This window comes from Lipotes vexillifer, unplaced genomic scaffold (genome assembly GCF_000442215.2).
Source record: "Lipotes vexillifer unplaced genomic scaffold, Lipotes_vexillifer_v1.1 scaffold1440, whole genome shotgun sequence".
NCBI classification, from domain to species: Eukaryota; Metazoa; Chordata; class Mammalia; order Artiodactyla; family Lipotidae; genus Lipotes; species Lipotes vexillifer.
This window is the reverse complement of record NW_006793946.1, coordinates 649,266-664,575: the sequence shown is the minus strand read 5'-3', so window position 1 is coordinate 664,575 and position 15,310 is coordinate 649,266. Positions and strand designations below refer to the sequence as shown.

Sequence of the window (15,310 nt, the reverse complement as noted above, 5' to 3'; positions counted from 1 at the left end):
AGGGGTGATATTATTTATTTATTTATTTATTTATGGCTGTGTTGGGTCTTCGTTTCTGTGCGAGGGCTTTCTCTAGTTGTGGCAAGGGGGGCCACTCTTCATTGCGGTGCGCGGGCCTTTCACTATAGCGGCCTCTCTTGTTGCGGAGCACAGGCTCCAGACGCGCAGGCTCAGTAATTGTGGCTCACGGGCCCAGTTGCTCCGCGGCATGTGGGATCTTCCCAGACCAGGGCGCGAACCCGCGTCCCCTGCATTGGCAGGCAGACTCCCAACCACTGCGCCACCAGGGAAGCCCACCATTATGGTTTATCATAGGATATTGAATATAGTTCTTTGTGCTATACAGTAGGACCTTGTTGTTTTATTTATGTTTTTAAATTCTGTATTTTAATTGGTCAACCAACTCTATATTCTGTATTTTTATTTGGGTTTGAGAAGTCATCTTAACCTCTGGAATTCCTGAATTAAGATAGGAATCTATAAATAAATTGTTTAAGGGTAAAATGTCCCACACTAACCCTGTAATGATGAATGGTAATTAGACCTAATGAAAGACCTAGTGCTCCTTGATCATTTCCTTGGCCCTGCAAGAGAAGACCCCAGGAACTACAAGCTTTCTTTTCAGTTTGGGGGGACAGAATGGAAACTTGACTCTTTAAGGTCATGGAAAGTTAAAGGTGTACCTGAGGAAGTTGGAAATGTGTTCCAGAGTGGAAGCAAAGTATAAGGAAGGTGACAGATTTGAGAGTTAGCTTTACAGAGTTGATAGTTTAATGAGCATATGGGAATGGATGTTTGCCAAGAAAGAAAATACAGAGGGCGGAATAACAAGGTATGTCCTTAGGTAGCACCTGCATTTAGGGGTGGGAGAAAAAAAGAGAAAGCAAACGCTAGGACAAAGCTGTCAGGGAAGAACAAATATATACATCAGAAGAACTTAGAATGTTATGGTGATTGTCAACAGTGTCAAATGCTGTAGAGAAGTGAGAAAGAATAATGAAAGCTCATAAAAAGTTTCATGTGTAGTTTCAGATGATAGAATCGAGATACTAGAATATAAGATGTTAAGAAAATTGAATTGTAAAGATAACATAGAGAAAAGCCAAACTTTTTAAGAAGTTTCTCAGCAAACAGGAAAGAAAATGCACGGTAACTTAAAGGGTAAATATGATCAAGGTAATTATTTTATGTTTGCTATTCTTTTATCATAGGAGATAAAGTAAATGTAAGCTGATAGAAAGGATTTAAAAATCTAAAATGTACTGAAAAAGAAAGAGAAAGGAACAACTGATGAGATAAATATCTACAGATGTTGGAAGAATATTCTAGATATAATAAAGTACACCTGTGTAATTCTTTTTAGTTTACCACACAGTTTTATGCTCACTATTTCACTACGTTCTTACCAGAGCACTGTGGATGAGTTGTTGTTATTGTCTTATTCTATAATTAAAGGTTTTGAGTTGCAAAGAAACTAAGTCATGTGGCTGGAAGTTGTAAGGGCTAAGCATCAAAACCACACCTTCTGCTCCTACTCTAGAATTTCTCTATTTGCGTTTAAGGTCCTAAAGGCAGGATATTTAACTTTGGAGAGTTGACTCTTTTTCTTAAAATGGAGAAAAGAAGCTAAGGCTATATGAGATATTTCAATAGAAAGTTGGCTCAGCTGTTTCTGAGCTCAAGAAAAGTGGACAGCAGAAGATTATCTACAGAGAGGATGGGATTGATATTGGGAGCTTGATGAGAGGAGACAGTTTTGGATTAAAGGCAGCTTCTTCAGCAAGCACCTGAATGAGCAATGGTGTTCTCTATGAAACAACCTTGAAATGTCCTAAGAATGACATCTTGCAATTTTAATGAAACAGAGAAGAGGAAATTATCTTCCCTGTGCTTTAAGCATCATATCTGGAGGAATAAACCGTGCACTGCCTTCTCCTGGTTTATGACTGATAAGTGAGCAAAGTAACATTCTACGTGTTGCTATTTCATGGTTCCTCCTTTACTCTTCTTCTAAAGTGTAATGTAACCTACATTGACTACTACCAATTTGTTTTTTTTTTGTTTTTTTTTTTTTTTTGCGGTACGTGGGCCTCTCAGTGTTGTGGCCTCTCCCGTTGTGGAGCACAGGCTCCGGACGCGCAGGCTCAGCGGCCATGGCTCATGGGCCCAGCCGCTCCGCGGCATGTGGGCTCTTCCCGGACCGGGGCACGAACCCGTGTACCCTGCATCGGCAGGCAGACTCCCAACCACTGCGCCACCTGGGAAGCCCCCAATTTGTTTTTAAAAAATTAAAAACTGTCAAAGTAGAGTATAACTTCCCTTCATAGTGGGTTTTGTGGGTATTTGTAATGAGCGCTTGAGGTGATATCAATATGGATATTTTTATGTGTTTCACGTTTATCTCACTAAACATTTTACAGCAAAAAAAAGATACCTGTAAAATGATTTTTGGAAGGGAATCATAGTGTTCCATAGATGGCATTAGAGGTTTTTTTTTGTTTTTTTTTTTGCGGTATGCGGGCCTCTCACTGTTGTGGCCTCTCCCTTTGCGGAGCACAGGCTCCGGACGCACAGGCTCAGCGTCCATGGCTCACGGGCCCAGCCGCTCCGCGGCATGTAGGTATCTTCCCGGACCGGGGCACGAACCCGTGTCCCCTGCATCGGCAGGCGGACTCTCAACCACTGCGCCACCAGGGAAGCCCCGGCATTAGAGTTTTATAGGTGTTGCCAACGGAAATTCTTTATCTGAAGCAAAACGAATAGCTTTGTATGAAAATGTCTCAGGTCCTTGATAAAAAAACAAAATGTCTCCAGCTAATTAAAAACCAGGAAAAGAAAATTCTGTCCATGAAGGGATTATGGTTGGAGTGAGTACTCTTAAGACAGTCCTTTTCTTGTAGGCATGAGAGACTGCTCTTCAACTGTCAAGTGCAAACTGATGACTAGACATTAATATGCTCAGTCCTAACACTCACAACACCTAAGACTGGCCTGTGAGCTACTTGAAGACAGAGAGCCGTGTTTTATTATCCTTGCTCTAAGCCCCAGAGCCCAGCATGGTGCTTGACACAAAGTCAATGGCTAGTAAATATTTGCTCGGTAGATGCCAGCCAAGTTCTGAGGGAAAATGCTCGAGAGGAGAGAGGTCATTCCCTCTCCTCAAATTTATCACAGGCCTTCCATTTGAAAAGCACTTGACGGCTTTGCAAGTTATACAGGAAGTTTCATTTAAACTAAAATGTTATTATAGCTGCAATCAGGGGAGGTGGATGGTTTAAAGATGGAGAAATTGAGTAACTGAAGGATAACGGTTTTGGAGGTACCAGGTTTTCTTTTCCTACCCCATCCAAGTTCTTTTTAAGTATCTCTGGCATTCATAAAGAGCAGGAGATGTTGTCACACACTGTAGCTGGATACCCAGGTGGTCTACTGGTATTCAGAGGGGACTGTTCTGGCATGAATTCTAGGGCAGCATCACACAGCTGTCATGCGCTGCTCTGTGGCTGCAAGCGGCAGGTGTTACTGATACCTGACAGGCAGTCAGATCGTCAGACACAAGAGGACACCAGTGTAAAATGCAAAATATCTGACCCAAATCTCATTTAATAATCACAGACCCTTTCCATTTAGTTCTCAAAAATCTCATCTACATACAGTTTTTCACCATTTAAATATATTTGTAGGCTTAATTATACAATGAGGAGCGCACAAATTTCAATCATTCTAGATTTTTCTTAGTCACTAGTCCCCTTAAAAGCACTGGCAATATTCCAAATCCTCCAGTATTATCAAACTTTAATATTATTGATTATTGAAAGATGAAAAAGTGTCACTGTATTGCATATTGTGTTCTTTTTTCATGAATTATCTTCCTGTGACCATCTATGCTAATAAAAAAGCAATACTTTATTGTAAATATAAAAAACTAGGCCCTAATTTTCTTAAGCAGAGCCACCTTATCTTACATCGGAGTTTCAATATCCGGTAGGCTACTCGATGGTCTTCATTTTCACATGTCATTTAAGTAGCAGAAGGGAGATTTGCCATAACACAGTCAGGACTATGTGTTGCTCTGTTGATCTAAAGGGGAACTGGGAAATTCTGCAATACCAGCCGTCCTAATAAGATGTGGAATAATGACAGGTAACAATTCTCCTGATTCCAGGAAACACAGTGACCATAATGTGTGGTAATTCTGAAGGTCAGAATGCTCCAAGGCTAAGAAAGTTGTTGAGAGGCAAAAAGTAATAGTGGAATTTATATATTAAAATGTTGGCCTGTGTACATTAAAGGTATTTCCACTATTCATTTTAACTGCTGAGAATGGGTGTTTGTGTTTGAGAGGAGTGGGAGACGAGGTTAAAAGGGCTCCATCTGTGACCACAACTACCTCACTATACTTGTGATGCACACTGGTTCGTACGCAGACTGCCTCAGTTCCTTTTCAGAACAATTCCTCCACTTCGTCACACCCAGTATGAGCACACCTTTTCATGCTTCTGCTCTATGTTGCTTCTCTCCCTTCCTTGTACCTCATCCCCTATACCTCAACCCCCAAGAATCACTTGCTAAGTCTTTGGCAAAGGAAAAAGATGAACTGGCTTGGGAGACTGCCCTTAAACTCATTTCAGGATTAATTTGTTAAGTCCTTTATCAAATGAGTAGATATAAGAGGGTTCATTTTGAATTTGGGGCTTTCAGGAGGTTCAGTTCTAAGAGGCAAAGTACTTTATAAGGGAAAGCAGTTGATAACTGGATATTTTTAGAACCAAATTAATGGGATATATGAAATGGTATAGATTCAACTCAGAATTTTCAACATTTAATGCCAAGGTGAAAACAAAATCTTCAAACAAATTACTCTAATATATGGCTATTTCTTGAAAAACTCATGGAGAACAAAAGTGCTTTTGTAGTTTTCCTTGTTTTCATAACATTTGTGACCTTTCTAAAATAGAATTCCCAAACTTGAAAGGAGAAGACACATTGATTGCCTCATAATAAGTTTTGCAAACTCAGACTTTCTCTTGTTCAGAGAATGGTATCTTTACCATGTACTTCTAATACAGCTAAAGTAAAGTAAGCTCATCTAAGGAGGAAAATGTGGATTCAAATTTTGGAGAGTTTTATCATTCCCATCTAAAAATCTGATCTCTGAAAGTGGTATTTACTCTATACAAAGAGATTAACCTGAATCCTAGAAACTCAGAAGAAAACTTAGTCTTCTTTTACATGTGAATTTTCTGAGGACTGTCAAGCTTAAGTGACTTGTTCCAAATCCTACAATCAATTTGTGTTTATTTCAAGTCCAGAATCCAGCTTTCCAATTTCAAATCAGATGCTTGCTTCTCTTTTTCATACAAATAATAATTCTATTTAAAAAATTAAATTATCAAGTACTGGATAGCTTCCTCAGACATGTTGAATCTGTGTTCTCTGGTAACTCAGGTGAGCACTTAAAGACCACAGCAGCTTGATGTACAAGAGTCTTCATCTTCAGATGTTATGGTGATATCAGGATATGAGTTGAGCTCTAGAGACCTCTTCCAGATTGCATAAATGACCTCAATTACACTATGAAGTGAAAACTAGGTTAAGAGACAAACCAGCCAATTAAAGAAGACATTCCCCATATCAAGTTGACTATGAAGAATAACTGGGAAGTTTCTTGTCCAGAATGAATAGAAAATGCCTACTGAGCCCCTTATCATGACTTCCATACCTCCTGTGTTTCTGCCAACTTATCAAAGATCACAGCGCCTTCAGGGTCTCACTGAAGGCTCTTTTAGACTTTGTTTCAACTGTAAGAATTAAAGGATTTGTCATCAGTCTACTTGAATATGTATAAACAAAGTGGAGACTTGAAGTGCTGATGGGGATTATTTGAAACAAACAATGAATGTAGAGTGAGATAGGTTGAAAACTGAGTCATAGTAACTTATTTCATTTTTCGCTTTGCCAGAACTAAGAAAATAATAGCTTTTGTTCCCAATTCCACTTTATAATAGATACATTTTGTGTACACTCTGTAATTTTCCAGATTTCTCTATATCAATATTAAGAGATCAATCAGTTAATATGTGCTGAGCACCAATATTTCAAGCATTTTTTAAACTTTGCACCCACTTATGTAACAGTATATTTAAGTTGGGATTTTTTTCACTATGTGTGAATTATACCAGTTGCGTAAAGTGAAACGTGATGATGAAATTCAGTTTCATAAAGTGACTTTCAATTTCATGTGCTGATGAGGTTCAGTTTCATAAAGTGAAATGTGTGATATTTTTTCTCAAAGAGATAATAATGTGGTCAGGGAGATAAACTAATATATACAAATAATATATTTATGTCAATATACACACACATAAATATACATGCACACACACAAATATTTATCAAGATGGCATACTATATAGAACTGAGATCTAAATGGGGTAGAGTGGGATGGATGAAGAGTAGTAAATGCTATGAGTCAGTGAAAATTAAGATCAGTGAAAGATAGCATAGTTAAGAACTGGTTACTGGAAGAAAATGTATATGAAATGAGCTTATTAGAGAGGACAAAATAGATAAGGGGAAGCACGTACACTAATTCTTAATTTTAATCCCCCAAATTATGTCAAGTTATTGAATTCCCTTCTATTTCCCTTGCCATCACTCTGGTCCCAGTCATTCTCATCTCTTTCCTAGATGATTACAATAACCCCATAATAAATCTCCCCTATTTGCTTCATTCCAATTCTTTTTCACATAAAGACTAAGTATTGTTATGTGCACTGCTTTGCCTCACTCCTCACAACAACCCCCTGAGGTGGCTTCTTCATGTCATGTTATTACCTGAAACCTGAACCACAGAAAGATGAGTTCACCCAGCTGGTAAGTGGCAGAGCTGGGATATGGTCTCAGGAACTAGAGCCTACACACTCATAACCATTGTGCTTCGTGCCCTCCGTGATATATTGTTGTGGTGGTTGCTATTAAAGCCATATTAAGCAGTGACTTTGTGCCAGTGACAGTATGTGTGTGGGCCAGGGGTGGGGGGTGAAGGTTAGTATAAAATCAAGCAGCTGCATGAGTTTGGCATAACATCTGGACAGCTAGAAACAATCGTAGCACCAGAACTGAGATTGCAAAGTTGGAGCTTGTGAAGTTTATGAACCTTATGTAAAATGTCACTGATGGGAATAAAGATGCAGACGTAGAGGATGGACTTGAGGACATGGGGAGGGGGAAGGGGAAGTTGGGACAAAGTGAGAGAGTGACATGGACATATATACACTACCAAATGTAAAATAGATAGCTAGTGGGAAGCAGCCGCATAGCACAGGGAGGTCAGCTCGGTGCTTTGTGTCCACCTAGAGGGGTGGGATAGGGAGGGTGGGAGGGAGACGCAAGAGGGAGGAGATATGGGGATATATGTATAGGTATAGCTGATTCACTTTGTTACACAGCAGCAACTAATACAACACTGTAAAGCAATTATACTCCAATAAAGATGTTAAAAAAAAAATATCACTGATGTAGGTACCAAAAAACATGAAAAGGATAATGTATGTTAGTTAATTGTCTTCTTTCTAGGGGAAGAAAATCAAGTACATAATCAAATGAGCAATGGGCATTTTGCATTTTGATTAATAACCTTCTCCATCATCAAAAGACTCTCATAAAAATATCTGGGAACCAAGACAAGTAACCAGCTAGCTTCAATCCTCTGTGGATAAAAGAACAGTTTGTATGTTACACATGGTCAAATTTATTTGAGAGAAGTAATATACAAATATTAATCTTTTTGGAAGCCTAGAAAATAACAATCAGATATGCTCAATGATACAAAGTAATTCGGACATCACATGTTTATGTGGACGAGACGTCATGTTTTATTCAGTTTATATTGTGTGTTTAAACATTGTAAATTAATTTCAGAGAACAAAATGTAGTATTCTAATTGGGAACTAATTGGCAATTCTTTGAAACTCCCCACCTAAGTCCCCAGACATTGATATTGCAATTTCAAAATGATGCAAAACTCACCAAAATGTAGCTAAATATTTTTTAAGAAGCAAGAATCAGCTAATAATCTGCATATGTTGGTTTTCCTGAACAGCAGGAACTAATATACAAATAACATTTTATTTCCTCCCATATGAGGTATCAGGCATGGTGCTTGATACACACAATCTCATTATGGTCTTAGGAAGCAGTTATTATTATCCTTGTTTTCCAATGGGAACATCAAGGTCTTGGAGATGTAAATAATTTTCACCAGTGTACATAGATAGTAAGTGAGAGAGCCCCTAGAAAATTCTGTTTGCTTATTTCCAAGCCCAAATTCTTTATGACTGTGTTATACTCTTTCTTCATTTTTTTCTTCTTTCTTTCCTTTCATCCATCCTTCCAAAATATTTATTAAAGATACACTAAGGGAAATTATCATGGTAGTCATTAGGGACTCCACTCAATTTGAATTCTCTCCACTTTAATATTTAATCATATAGTTTTCTGGGAACTGTTTATTTTTTAATTATTTCACATTACCCAAATGTCTACTAAGTACATGGCAACTGTCTGGTCAATATTTGATCAATTAAATATTTTGTTTTCATATTAACTGGGTATTAGCATGACCAGATATCAGCCTAACTAATGCATAACATTATGCTTTTCTACCTTGATCTTTTTATTTTAGTGTAAATTTGGGGGAGTTGCTTTACTTTGGAAATGCAATATGAGTATTTATTCACACATTCTATGAGCACAGATGGCAATGGGAAAAGTACGCATTTTATTCCAGGAGTCGGTAGAGTATGATCCACAAGCAAAACACAGGCCAGTATCCACTGAGTTATAGAACAGTTACCTCTACCTCTGTTATCTCTCCTAAATATACTAAAAAATCTGCCTGTATCTGTGAGAATCAACATCAGGGGCAGGTTTTCCTTCTGTCTTGTAAATCAACAGTCGTTACTGAATTATGCCTTTACATGTACACACAAAGATCTCATTGCTTAGAGGATAACCAAAAATCGTATAAGGAGTGAGACCACTGGAACTCTACTTTTAAAGGAGTTCAAACTAGATTTTTTTTTTTTTCTTTTCTGTGTGCAAGCTTGGGCCATAGAAGCCATAAGCGTACAAAACCAGGGTAGGACCAAGAAGTGGAAGAGTAGAAATAAAGTGCACTCACACAACCACAGTGCTAATCCGTATTTGCAAAAATGCAAATTGGGAACCCTGAGGACAGCTGTAAATCACTGGTTCGTTTGCAGTAGGGCTTATTGCATAGTCTGAATTTAGTAAGCATACACACTTAAAATGGTTTTACTTCTCCAATCATTGCTTCATGTTCCGAAGAATATTCCTTTCCAATCTGACATCATTTAGCACAGATTCTATAGCTTTCTGGTCACTTTCAGTTATTAAAAATACTAGTAACGTTCAGCTTAAAGGCTTTGATTTTGTTCACATTCTCTTCTCTCCCCAGGACAAAGCTGATAGAAGCTCTTGGAATGGGGAAGGTCAGGGTTCTCTGGGTTGCCACTTCTACAGTGTATGGGGTCAAATAAGAGGGCTAGAGACACAGCAGGTGTTATCTGATATATTTTATGATGTCTGACTGTTGTTGGCTCAGTGTGGTTTCACTTGCTACTAGTGGCCTCAATCTATATGATAGGCTTCTGTACATGGTTTCACTGTTTTCTTAAAAGTGTTCTGAACTTCACCTTTTACCGCGTCTGTTATACAAGGCCCTTTTGAAGAGGGAAATCTTACTCTCTATCTCTCACCCTGTGAGGTCCCCAGCTGCCTTTTCCAGTGGTACATCTCCTTGCTGATCTGCCATATTGCTAGTCCCACAGATCACTTTTTTTCTAGTCTGTATTCCATGTTCTATAGAGTTTTGAAACCACTGAAGTCTTGTCCAGTTGTCTTCAAAGAACACTCCCTCCCAGGGTCGCTGCATCACTGGACTTATCAATTTTGCTGGAACAAGCTATTCAATAAACCCCAACCCACCTTCAGGATTCTCTAGACTACAGGTGGTCCCCACTTTACTAGCATCATGTTTTTCCCCACACTTGAGGCTTTCCCATAGACTCACTCACCATATTCTGCTATGTTCCAATGGGAGCACCAGGGTAATCTGCTGATTTTGCTGCTCAGCAAGTGTCCAGCCAGGAGTGAAATGCCAGTCTCTCCATTCATTTAGTTCCCTTATATGACTTGGGTGAAGGAAGAAAGGAACTCTTTAGTCATACCTAATCCATAGAGGAGAAGGGAAAGCTCTACCACTAACACTGTGCTCCTCACAATAAGGAAAATTATTCAATTCCCCCTCAAGTATAACATACCATATGCTATTTCTTCTGAATTCAGGGCACCTTGCTGAATGGTGTGGTAGCTGTACAAACACCTGAGTACTTTACTAAATCATGTTTTTAAGAGATAGTATCAGTTGGACTAAATGGTTACTTTGAAAACACATTAAAAATTAAGAATGTGTTATTTAGCAACCTTGTTTGCCATAAACCATCAACCATTTCTGATGTTTATTTGTTGTGTTGTGACCTCCAAAGACCTTCCTCAGTTCCCAAGACATGTGGAACAGCAGTTGCATATCGTTTTACTAGACTACTCTGCCTAGTTTTGTACTAAAAATATTTCCTTAAAAAATGTAATTTAAAATCCCTCCAAAAATATGTCTGTTTAAATCTCATCATTCTGCCATGGTTGCTTTTTTTTTTTTTTTTTTTTTTTGCGGTATGCGGGCCTCTCACCGTTGTGCCCTCTCCCGTTGCGGAGCACAGGCTCCGGACGCACAGGCTCAGCGGCCATGGCTCACGGGCCCAGCCGCTCCGTGGCATGTGGGATCTTCCTGGACCGGGGCACGAACCCGCGTCCCCTGCATTGGCAGGCGGACTCTCAACCACTGCGCCACCAGGGAAGCCCCAGGGTTGCTTTTTTAATGTTAGTCTTGGTAGTTAAATTTGAGTTTCCATTCTTCCATTCAACCAACATACAGTGACACCTACCATGTAACAAGCACTGAGCTGGGCTCTGGGGGTGCAACCATGAGTAAACCTCTCCACTGCCCTTCTAGAGTCTACATTCTAGTTGGGGGAATATGTGCATAGCCAAACAGAGAAATAAATTACAGATTGTGATAAGCAATGAAGAAAACAAATAGGGTGCTATTAGAGAAAATAACTTGGGTGGGGCACTTTAAATATGGCAATTAGGGAAAATCTGATGAGGTGATATGTTAGCTGAGATGAGAATTATGGGAAAGAGGCAGTCCAGTGAAGGGCTGACAGAATTGTTTTCCAGGTATAAGGAAAGCACGTGTTGAGGCTTTGGTGTGTGAAAAAAATATGTGATTTCTTATTCTAGGAAATGGCAGCGGGCCAATATCACCATAGTTTATTGACAGAAGGGGAGAGTCATGTAGTTCTTAGAGGCCCTGATAAAGGATTTTATTTATATTCACAGTGCAGTGAAAAACCATTGAAGGATTTGAAGCAGGGAAGTAAAATGACATGATTAAGAATTTTAAAGACCACTCTGATTTCTCAGCAGAAAACAAATTATAGAAGAGCAACAGTGAAAGGAGAAAACAATTAAGAGCCTATTACAACTGACAGACAAGAGATGTTGATGATTAGGACAAGGATGGTGGCAGTAGAGACAGAGCGAGATGGATATACTGAGAATTGTTTTATATATAGCACCACCAGGATTTGTTAATGGATGGAATATAAGTGATGAAAGAAAAGAAGAAATTGGCGATGACTTCTAGGGGTTTTTGGCGGGGGAGAAGGGAGTTCTGTTGTCATTTTTGCTTTGTTTTGTTTTTGGATTGACTGCCTGGGTGAATAGTGGCTCCATTTATTGATGGTTTAAAAAAAAAAAAACTGAGGGCTTCCCTGGTGGTGCAGTGGTTGAGAGTCCACCTGCCGATGCAGGGGACACGGGTTCGTGCCCCGGTCCGGGAAGATCCCACATGCCGCGGAGCGGCTAGGCCCATGAGCCATGGCCGCTGAGCCTGCGCATCCGGAGCCTGTGCTCTGCAACGGCAGAGGCCACAGCAGTGAGAGGCCCGCGTACCGCAAAACAAAACAAAACAAAACAAAAGCGAAACAAAACAAAACAAAAATAAACTGAAAGAAAATAAGATCTGGCTGACAAGGTGGAGATAAATGAACAATTGCACTTCAGACACATTTATTTGGATGCCTCTGAGTCTTGCAAGAGGAGGTATCAAGTAGGTGTTTGGATACACAAGTCTGCATCCCAGAGGAAAAGTCTGGGCTGAGATGTTACTGCGGGGGTTTTGTGTATTCAGATCATGCATAAAATAATAAGAACAAATAAGACCACCTGGAGAATGAATAAAGAAGGAATAATGCCAACATTTAAATAAAAATTTAGAGTGAAAATGTATAAATAGTGAAGTAGTAGGGTGGAAAGCAAGAGGATCCAAGAAAGGAGTCTGCTAGATATTCATCAAAGGAAAACTTTGTGGTTTTCATCATGGTAATATTGTGGGACTGCGGAAATAAACAGCATTTCACAATGAGTAGAAAAACAGATGAAAATTGAGGAAGGGATATAACATATATCGGTAAAAAATTTATATTAATTATAGTGAGGGGAAACAGAAAAAAGAGATATGTTGGTTGGGACTATAGATCAAGGAATGGACTTTTTGTTGTGTTTTGTAATTTTAAAAATTTGTTTATCTCTTTTAAATCTGTTTGAAAGATAGGAGGTTTGGGAGGTATTATGCAAAGATGGGCATAATCCAGTTATGAGGGAAATGATTGGTGTTTCAGGAGAAACTCAAGGGGAGGACCAAATCAATGAAGTCATTAAGACAGACTTAAGTAATATGCTCTAGACTGACATACAAGTATTGATTTGTCTTTGGTAGGAGAAGGATCAACTTCCTCCATTTTAATAGAAAGGAGGAATGTAAAGAGTTGTGTAATTACAAGACAGTTTATAGACTTTATGCTAGAAAGATGAGAAAGTTACCAATCAATTAAGTAATTTGATTATTTAAGAATGAGCTGCCCGTCTTTCTAGGGAAATGGTGAATTCCATTCCTCTTTTATATTGTCCATGATTTCAGTGTTGGGTTGGAAGATCTTTTCTATTAGCATCACACTGTTTAAACAATTAGAAAATGAGATAGAATAGATTGTACATGTAATGCACAAACATTGTTGATGAGTATTACTTATTTATCATCTTTCATCTTCTAGAAAAGATGTCTCTTACTGCTACCCAAGACCAATAGCAGCCTTCTTCTCAGATGAATATTACTTGAGGGATCAATAGGAGAAAACCTTTTCTTCCAAAATAAACAGCTCTTCTTTTTTTTTTTTTTTTTTTTCTGTACGCGGGCCTCTCACTGTTGTGGCCTCTCCCATTGCGGAGCACAGGCTCTGGACGCACAGGCTCAGCAGCCATGGCTCATGGGACCGGCCGCTCCACAGCATGTGGGATCTTCCCGGACCGGGGCATGAACCCGTGTCCCCTGCATCGACAGGCAGACTCTCAACCACTGTACCACCAGGGAAGCCCAACAGCTCTTCTTAAAATAAGAATAATGTTATTTATGGTATAAAGCCAAGTCCTTCCAATTACAGATGGCAATAATTATGACTTTCATTTACTGGGATAAATAAATGTAGTATATGTATATATATATTTATATATTTTATATATTTATATGTATAATATACATATATAACACACACATACACATACATGCTATTATTGTAACCTATGGCTATATAATATAATTTTATAGAAATAAATGTTTTATGGATACTTAATACCTATCCTGAACTGAACAGTAAATCTAGGATGCCAAGAAATATATAGCATTTGTCTTTCAAGGGTTCATAATTTTAAGGGAGCAATAGTGAAGTAAACAATTTAAAATATTGAGTTGGCCAAAAAGTTCATTCGAGTTTTTCCGTACAGTGTTACAGAAGAACCCAAGTGAACATTTTGGCCAACCCAATACATTGTAATATGTTCTTAATACAACTGTGTTTAAAGTACAAAAGTCACACAATACTAAATCTCCCCACAGAGCTGCCTAGAAGAAATGATCTTGGAAGTGGGCTTTAAAGGATGCATAGAAGTTGAATAGATGTAAAGGATACTTAGCATGCTTTAATAAGAATAATAGCGTATTCAAAAGCCTAAGATACAGGAGATATGGAGAGGTGAAAATGAATGGTTACTTGAAGTTCCAGGTGGATGGGGTATAGCAGGTTGATTTTCTCCAAATCAGATTTAGTTATTGACCATGGCATCCAACATGTACAAATTCATTTATTTATAGAAAATTTTGGATACCCAATATCTATTAAATAGAAATTAGGTTAACTATTAGAAACTGAAAATTAGGTAGTCTAATAAAGGCACATAAAAATAATTACATCTTCCACAATTCCAATACTACAATATTTAAATACATCAAACTCTTCCAAATTAGAATCCTTTGCCAAACCCAAGTATACCCATTCTAAATTTTGTGTTTATCCGACGTTGTTTGAACCATGTAAGATCTGAAGATTTGGTCTTAACTGAGTTAGCCTCAGTTGCTTCTCAGGCAATATTACTGCATTATCTGCAATGATTGCTATATAACAGTTGCTCTTTTTTTCCAGATTTGGCAATGTGGAGGCTCACTGGAGATTGTGACTTGCTCCCACGTGGGTCACGTTTTTCGGAAGGCAACTCCATACACTTTCCCTGGTGGCACTGGTCATGTCATCAACAAGAACAACAGGAGACTGGCAGAAGTTTGGATGGATGAATTTAAAGATTTCTTTTATATCATATCCCCAGGTAAGCAATTCTGACATTTTCTTCCTCTGCAGGGGAAAATACAATTTTAAACATGCTGAGTATGTGTTGCATTATTGCTCCTCTTCTACTAGTTTAAATAAGATATTGTTTATCACCATAATATTGTAGAAAATTGTGTTTGAGAAGTTGTCCTATGAAGTCAATTTTGACCTAAAATGAGAAAGACTATACTTATCTCAAATACCTAAATATTCTTTTTTCTTTGTTTCTTTCTGGGCACAAGTATTATGCTAAAAAAAAAATGAAGCAATCAATATATAAGGCCATCCAAATTTAACTGACATGTACCAGCTCAATTTAAGAAAAAAATTTTTAAGGGAAGTAAGTCTTTATTTCTATGTTACACACATAAGGCTGACTGAGTTGGTAAGGAATTTTTTTAATGTTTATAAAGAGATGTTTTCTACTGCCTTATTTTCTTAAATAT

At 38.4% G+C, this 15,310-nt stretch overlaps 1 protein-coding gene across 1 annotated transcript in view; it reads left to right on the top strand.

Annotated features, from left to right (window-relative positions):
• GALNT13 (polypeptide N-acetylgalactosaminyltransferase 13) overlaps positions 1 to 15,310 on the top strand; it is a 223,947-nt gene that overhangs the window by 39,944 nt on the left and 168,693 nt on the right. The window contains exon 6 of the mRNA XM_007466908.1: positions 14,682 to 14,862. Within this exon, the coding sequence (XP_007466970.1) occupies positions 14,682 to 14,862 (181 nt within the window). The remainder of the gene's footprint in view (positions 1 to 14,681; positions 14,863 to 15,310) is intronic.